At 40.9% G+C, this 8,183-nt stretch overlaps 1 protein-coding gene across 1 annotated transcript in view; it reads right to left on the bottom strand.

Annotated features, from left to right (window-relative positions):
* The window catches only part of LOC108785793 (E3 ubiquitin-protein ligase RNF213-like), a 172,391-nt gene that overhangs the window by 56,506 nt on the left and 107,702 nt on the right, over window positions 1–8,183 (bottom strand). Inside the window, exons 30-32 of the mRNA XM_018554942.1 lie at window positions 5,751–5,850; window positions 5,537–5,651; window positions 913–1,120 (exon numbers count right to left, since the gene is read on the bottom strand). Coding sequence (XP_018410444.1) covers window positions 913–1,120; window positions 5,537–5,651; window positions 5,751–5,850 — 423 coding nt within the window. The remainder of the gene's footprint in view (window positions 1–912; window positions 1,121–5,536; window positions 5,652–5,750; window positions 5,851–8,183) is intronic.

Here is an 8,183-nt window from a genome sequence, read left to right as displayed (position 1 = left end):
CACGCAGTTTGTACCCGCTCTCCTCTCTGACACGCTGTCAAAGGAGGCTGAGTGAGCGAGAACGGAGAAGCTGAACCGAGAGCGCCGCAGCCGGGACGGATCCCGGCAATACTGTTGAGATCCACCCAGCTAGCTGATTGACAGAGGCAGAGTTAGCTGTGCTCGCCCCTCCCCTGTTCATTCCTCCACTCAGCACTGGAGGATCAGACATTAATCCCTGCAGGGAGCAGTGACTGACAGTCACTGCTCTCTGCAGTGCAATTATCAGAAAGTGAGCGAGTGACGGTGTGTGTTCGCTCACTTCCCGATCTATAGAGCCGACAAGTGACCGTTTCATTGTCACAGGCCGGCTTTAACTATGAGGATGAGTGATTTTTCACTCACCTCATAGTTCTCCTTTAATTATGCTTCAGACTCTGATCTATCCATAACAGAAGCCTTTCTGGAGTGAGGAGTGTGTACATGCATCAACTAGAAATAGAGCAGCATCTGTACACTTACTGGTTCAGGTCCAGCCTGTCCATAGTATGAAGGATCACAGTGGTCTGTGCTAGGATATTCCCTGACCACTGCTAATGTTGCTGCTTTTTGTCTTTGTTCTTTCATTGCTGGGAAAAAAATACTAAATGTCCATACATCTACCCTCATTACTTTATACAGGGCTGAACAGTTCAATGCTGGTCAATCTCTGCCTCAGCAACACCCATTGCTTGTTTTTAAATCTTCTGCCCAGAATATAGCTGGGTGAATGCCATTTGCACTGCATTCCTGCCACTAGATGGCACTAAGCATCATAGAAAATTCCTGTGCTCCTCATTTAGTGGTGGTAGTGCTGTGCTCGGCGGAACATTTACCAATCAGACCCTAATCTGATATTAGGAATGTGATAAAATATATGCTTGTCCCATGTACCTCTCAGTTTGACTGACATCATTTCTGCCGCCACATCAAGTGCCAGCCTCACTCTGGCCACATCCTGAAGCAGCTGTACTGATGTCTCCTCATTTCTTTGCCACTTGCTGCTTCTTAAGTAGTTTTGCAAAAACGATGCTTCCAATTCAAAGTATTCAAGTTTTTCATCCTCATTTTGAACTTTTTGTTTTTTTTCATATAGTGAATCCTGCAATAAATCCCAACTTATAATAAAATAATACAACATATAGAACACAAATATGATCTTGATACCACACATAAAAGACTGTCATAGTAAAAATGTGTCTCTTTCTTTGACATTTAGAGATAAAAGCACTTTTCTACACCTCCTCCCCAGCAAACTGAGCATATGTTATGGTACATATATACCTGTCTACCATACCGCTGCCCAGATGTTTCCATTCAGTGATAAACACAGCACCATACAGTTCCTGGCTGAAGCTTTCAGAAATCCACCAAGAAAAATGTGCTGCGCATGCGCATGTAACCTCCAATCATCTTAACTGGAAGCCCATTTGTCAGCCTGGGGATAAACTTTCCATTGAAATTAAGCATGTTCAGATACCAGTGCCAATACTTGGCATTTTCATGAGAACTACCAGGGTTGCAGCTGGGACCTGGCTCTGGCGCTCCACCACTGTCCTGAAATCATTAGTCTGCATTGTTTTAGAAAAACTGGCACATGACAATAAACAAAAATGTATCAGTACTTGTATCTGTGAGTACTTGGACAAGTATCAGTACTTGAAAAAATGGTATCGGTGTATCCCTTACATGTATATTTATAAAAGAATAATCATACATTAAAACAGGGATGCACAAATCCCAGGAGCTCTGTACGCTCTTTCAAAATGATAACTGCCTCTTAACTTTTGAATTTTTCTCTAGTCTAGTGTTGGAGCTGGAAAAGTATCTGTACTTGTACTTGTACCGAGTACAGTACTTGGTATCTGAACATCCCTAATTGAAATGAATGGATCCGTGGTGCACATGCACCCGAACAGCTCAGAGGATTTCTGAGGATTTTAGTCATAAACTATGAGATGCTGGTGTGCCTCATAATGAAGCTCTACAGACAGGTAAGTACAGGTTATGCTTAGCGTACTGACTTATGCTTTAAAGTCTGACTGAACTCTCAGTGAAAGGCTCCATTCACATCTTTATTTTAGGTGCAATTTGCAGAACGCCGACATGCTGCATGTAGTTGTATGTGATATGATTACATGCAGTTGGGAAACAATCGCTATCCCTGGATGCATTGATCGTGCCTTCATAGATAGTGATTTTGCATAATTATCGTGTTGAAAGTCTCACTTCCAATTTAACATTACATTTTGGACAGATGGCCTCACATATTCATTAAGCCCACTCTAAAATGATGCCAAATGTATACTCGGTGACTACATGCTGCCCAGGCCCTGAAGCAGCAAAGCAACCCAAAACTATAACATTTCCACCACCATGCCTCACAGTTGTTCAAGTTCTTCTCTGAAATGCTATCTTCGGCTGATGTCAAACATGTCTACTCTATTTTTGACTGAACGTCAAACAGTAATCTTGCTAATATTCAATGTGGACAGTGAAGGCTGTTTCTTAACCCCTTCGTGACGGGAGACGTACACTGTACGTCCCGCCACAAAGTGACTATTAGACTGACACGTACACTGTTGGTGAAGAGTTATTTATTTAAGGCTCTGTAATGCCGGTAACTGCTGATTCTCAGCGGTTACCAGCCATTAATGAATGCCTCAGTATTGAGACATTCATTAATGAAATAGTTAAGATTTTGTAAAAGCTTCTTTCTTTCATTAATGAATAGCGCTCCCGTATTTGACAGCTGAAGATAGCAGAGAGGTAGCAGAGTGACTCACCTCTCTGCTATTCCTTTTGACAGTTTGATAAATTGGCCTGATGTTTGTGATACATTTCAGGCAGTGTTACAAATGTATCTCTCCAGCACAATGGGCGAAGAGGGTTCTTTACAGTAAGAGCGGTTGCTCTCTCTGTATAGCTCTCTGTATAGCTCTCTGTATCTCTCTGTATATCTCTCTGTATCTCTCTCTGTATATCTCTCTGTATATCGCTCTGTATCTCTCTCTGTATCTCTCTCTGTATCTCTCTCTGTATATCTCTCTGTATATTGAGTCGAACTTATGCTCGACTCGAACATGCAGCCCATCCTTAATCAGGAAGTAGATACAAACATGAAAAACATGTTTGTTTAACTAATGAATGTAAGATGATTTTAAATCAGCATGCAGAGCTGCATGCAGATGTGATTTTTAGTGAAAGGGGGTACAGGTCCGCTTTAACACATCTCTCCTGCAAGTTCAACATGAAATAACAAAAAAAAAACACGACCCGTTCACTCATGATGAACTCCCGCCACAGAATAGCATTCCGACAGATGCCGGGAAAACAAGCAATTGGGCATAGCTAACGGCGGCATCACTGCTAGATCTGCCCAACTGTTTACATGTAATGACAGCCCAGTGTCCTCAAAGACGCTGGGCTGTCATTGAAAGACAACTGGGCGGAGCCAGCAGTGACATTACAGCTGGCTCTGCCCAACTGTGTACATGTAATGACAGCCCAGTGTCCTCGAAAAACGCTGGACTGTCATTGAAAGACAACTGGGTGGAGAAACAGTGACATTACAGCTGGCTCCGCCCAACTGTTTACATGTCATGACAGCCCAGTATCCTCGAGGATGCTGGGCTGTCATTGAAAGACAACAACTGGGTGAAGCCAACCGTGACGTTAAGGCTGGCTCTGCCCAGCTGTTGTCTTTCGCGGAGAGATCGGTCGGCTTCTGCCGACCTTTCTCCCCGCTATGCATGTCACTATGGCTTGTAAATATTTTTTAAATATTTTATTCTATATTTTATAACTAATGAGGCGTTATAATATAATATATATATAACTATAGCAAACATGTGTACCTATCTGTCCTCTAAAAAACAATATATAATATGTGGGGGTACATTTAGTAAGAAAATATATTACTGCCGTGGAAGAATCACACAGCAAAAATGTAAAAAGTGTGTCAGTCATTTATGAACAGAAACTGAAAACTAGCTGTCATGAAGGGGTTAAAGAGGACCTTTACCCATATCTTTAAAATAACAATAAAAACACCTTTAGAAAATGTTTAGTAATGACAATCTACAAACACACACTTCTAGATAATTGCAGACTTTGTATTCTTTGCATACCTTATTACTCTGTGCATTGTGGGATGTGCCGTGGTCGAACAGATCACGGACATCCCATAATGTTCGGCGTTCGGCAAACGGTAGAACATGCAATGTTCGAGTCGAACTTATGCTCGACTCGAACATGCAGCCCATCCTTAATCAGGAAGTAGATACAAACATGAAAAACATGTTTGTTTAACTAATGAATGTAAGATGATTTTAAATCAGCATGCAGAGCTGCATGCAGATGTGATTTTTAGTGAAAGGGGGTACAGGTCCGCTTTAACACATCTCTCCTGCAAGTTCAACATGAAATAACAAAAAAAAAACACGACCCGTTCACTCATGATGAACTCCCGCCACAGAATAGCATTCCGACAGATGCCGGGAAAACAAGCAATTGGGCATAGCTAACGGCGGCATCACTGCTAGATCTGCCCAACTGTTTACATGTAATGACAGCCCAGTGTCCTCAAAGACGCTGGGCTGTCATTGAAAGACAACTGGGCGGAGCCAGCAGTGACATTACAGCTGGCTCCGCCCAACTATGTACATGTAATGACAGCCCAGTGTCCTCGAAAACGCTGGACTGTCATTGAAAGACAACTGGGTGGAGAAACAGTGACATTACAGCTGGCTCCGCCCAACTGTTTACATGTCATGACAGCCCAGTATCCTCGAGGACGCTGGGCTGTCATTGAAAGACAACAACTGGGTGAAGCCAACCGTGACGTTAAGGCTGGCTCTGCCCAGCTGTTGTCTTTCGCGGAGAGATCGGTCGGCTTCTGCCGACCTTTCTCCCCGCTATGCATGTCACTATGGCTTGTAAATAGCCTGTATAGCAGTGGTTCCACTGAACCGAAGGGTTCAGACGGTCAAAGTGAGCCGAAGGATCAGCCAAAGTTGTGGCTGGATCCTTCGGCTCTTTTATGAATAACCCTCCTAATGTTTGCCTCCTCAAATATGTTGAAAAGTCAATACATATGCAGTCAGTATGTTTTTGGACTGTGGAATTGGAGCACCTAGAGGAAACTTACATAAGTATGGGGTGTATGGGGAGAAGATATGAACAATGGGTAGATTGGATACTAGTGGGGATCCAAGCTAGGACTATTGTGCCGTAAGGTAACCACAAATAGCATACAAAAGAATGCTTTATTTTAAAGTCAGAGTTTATTACTATCACCTGTTATATTTAGGTGTAATAAGAATTTATTGAAGGTATTTCATAGTTAACATACAAAAGAGAAGATCAGTGGGGAGGGGCAAACATCAGGACCAGAATGTGAGTACTTAATGTGAAAATAATGTAACATTTACATTTGGCTATACATTCTCATGGTATCCAGTACTGCCACCTGTTATATGAGACTCATGAAAAAGCCAGGAACCTAAGAAAGTCTTACCTCCAGACAGTTAATGAATAGCAGGTATACTTCTTTTGTGTCTGCGAGTTTCAGAAGATTGCTTCCTTTGACTCTGTCTAAATAATCTTGTGCATGTTTCATTATATTGTCAAAGCTAAAATAAGCAGAGCCAAAACAAACATATGTTAGCCAATCATTTCAGAATCAAAAGAGTACAAGATGGCCGAATGTCCTTATTAGATTTCCTGTTTACCTGTACTTCAGCAGCAGTTTCAATATGACAGAGCGTATCACTGGAGTTTTGTCCACAGCATCCTCAAAGGGGGAAAGAGACCGTGTGTGACTTACAGAATCTATATTTGGAAAGAACAGAAACAGTTGACTTAAAGACAACTATAATGGTTATGGATACATTTCATTTAACATTTACTTTTAAGTTTACATTTATATTTTATACATGTTTTCTAAATGGTTATAGAATTTTTTTTTGTTTTAAAAACAAACATTTAATACAGGATGCCCACATGGCACTGGATTTATAAAGAAAGATGGTTTTCTGAAGAGACAGTGTGGCAGAAGTAGATTACCTTCCTCCTCCTCTCTATAACTTTAACTCGATAGGTCTCCTAAGCAGAGTAGGTAGGAAGTGGGATTAGTCATTGCTCTGTCCTATTCTGTTGTGTATGTGTAAAGTGAGGCTTGAGCTATTGAGCTGTTTTTTTTTCTTCAGCTAAGCAGATTAGGATAACCTGAAAGGTGGCCTAGAACTTCACCTGCTGGCTAAAAACAAGAATACAAAATATTAATTTATTTATTTACCATCCATTGATGGACACGGGAATATACTGTAAGTAATCATAGATATGTGGGTTATGCCCTTAGAAGGTGGTCACTGACAAACAGAGAAATTTTAGGCCAGCCTACTGTAATCCCACCCCTAACTAATGCCACATTTTTCTATCAACATTTTCAGGACTTTGTGGATGTTTATTCTCATCAATCAAGATTTTTCTTAAGATGCTTCATTTGGTCTCTGCACAGCAGCTATCTACAGGTGAAACTCGAATAATTAGAATATTGTGCAAAAGTAATTGCAGTATGTGCTGCAAAAGGGGCCCAAACCAAGTACTGAGTACATATGCATGCTTGTACTTTTCAAAGGTCCGATATTGTTCTATGTACAATCCTTGTTTTATTGATTGCATGTAATAATCTACTTTTTTGAGGTTGTGGATTTGGGGTTCTTGGGGTTTTCATGAGCTGTAAGCCATAATCATCACAATTATGACAAATCACGGCTTGAATTATCTTGCTTTGCATGTAATGAGTCTATCTCATATATTCGTTTCACCTTTTAAGTTGCATTAGTGAAATAAATGAACTTTGCACGATATTCTAATTATTCAAGTTTCACCTGTAAATAGGCTAATATTTAATGCTGCTTTGGTGGCCATTTCTGGACCCTGCTGTGCCAAAGACTGTGGGTCTTGCCTGTAATGTGACACCTAAGGCACTGGGCTCTGCCTGTGGTACCCCCAGAAACCTAGTGTACTTCTTTGGTGATTGCAATTATGTTGCGCTAGGTCCTGTGCAGCAATCTGTTAATCAACCTCTGTGTGTTTTATGCATTGTATGCCGACACCATTAAACTCAGTCGGTTTCAATGCCATGCATATCTATAGATATATAGAGTGAACTAATCTTATCAGATACGTGAAAGGATACTTTGCTTATTGTGTACACCAAAAATCTGTGATTCTAGAATAAATAAACAAACAAATTACTGTGCGGTGAGAAATATGAAACCTCATAGGTGAATAAACACCAAGTTCCTCCATCAAGTAGTATTAGGGCCTGTTCACACAACGTCCGTTTTCTGTGCTGACCTGCTCCGTACGCTCATGCACTAAAAATGCATCCCAATGTATCCATATGTGTTTTATGGGCTACAGTTCTCACGTGGGCAGTCCGTTCAGGTTACGACAGAAAAAATACTGTATGTCACATTTTGTCCAGTCAGGAAACACAAAACGCGTGAAAAACTCACTGCACTGCAGCTAACATACTGACAGCCCCACTCCAGCAGAAATTTTTTTTCTTTTTTTTTTACTGGAACGCATCAAAAACGCGGTAAAAACGCTGCAAAAACACATAGCACCGCGTCTGCAGATCCACACCTGATCCGGACCTGAAAATCATGTGAACAGGCCCTTACAGTTGGACAAATTAAACTAAAACTCTCTCCTAAAAAAAGTGATCGTATTGATGGATATAGTATCTGGACATCATTTTAACCAAACTCGACAAATGTTTTATAGCTTGGTTAAAATGATATCCAGATACTTTATCCATCAATACTATCACTTTTTTTAGGAGAGACTTTTAGTTTAATTTGTCCAACTGTAATACTACTTGATGGAGGAACTTGGTGTTTAATCACCTATGAGGCTTCATATTTATCACCGCACAGTAATTTGTTTGCTTATTTATTCTAGAATCACTGATTTTTTGTGTAATCCGTGAAAGTAATCCTTTCACGTATCTGATAAGATTAGTTCACTCTATGGCCTCATTCGCACTGCCACGCGTATACGCGCGTACGTGCATATTGTACCTTATGCAACATATGCAAATAAATGGCTCCATACACACACACACACACACACACACACACACACACACACAC

Source organism: Nanorana parkeri, unplaced genomic scaffold (assembly GCF_000935625.1).
Source record: "Nanorana parkeri isolate BGI_ZX_2015 unplaced genomic scaffold, ASM93562v1 scaffold179, whole genome shotgun sequence".
Taxonomy (NCBI): Eukaryota; Metazoa; Chordata; class Amphibia; order Anura; family Dicroglossidae; genus Nanorana; species Nanorana parkeri.
The sequence above is the reverse complement of the archived record's forward strand: the minus strand, read 5'-3'. Positions and strand labels throughout refer to the sequence as shown.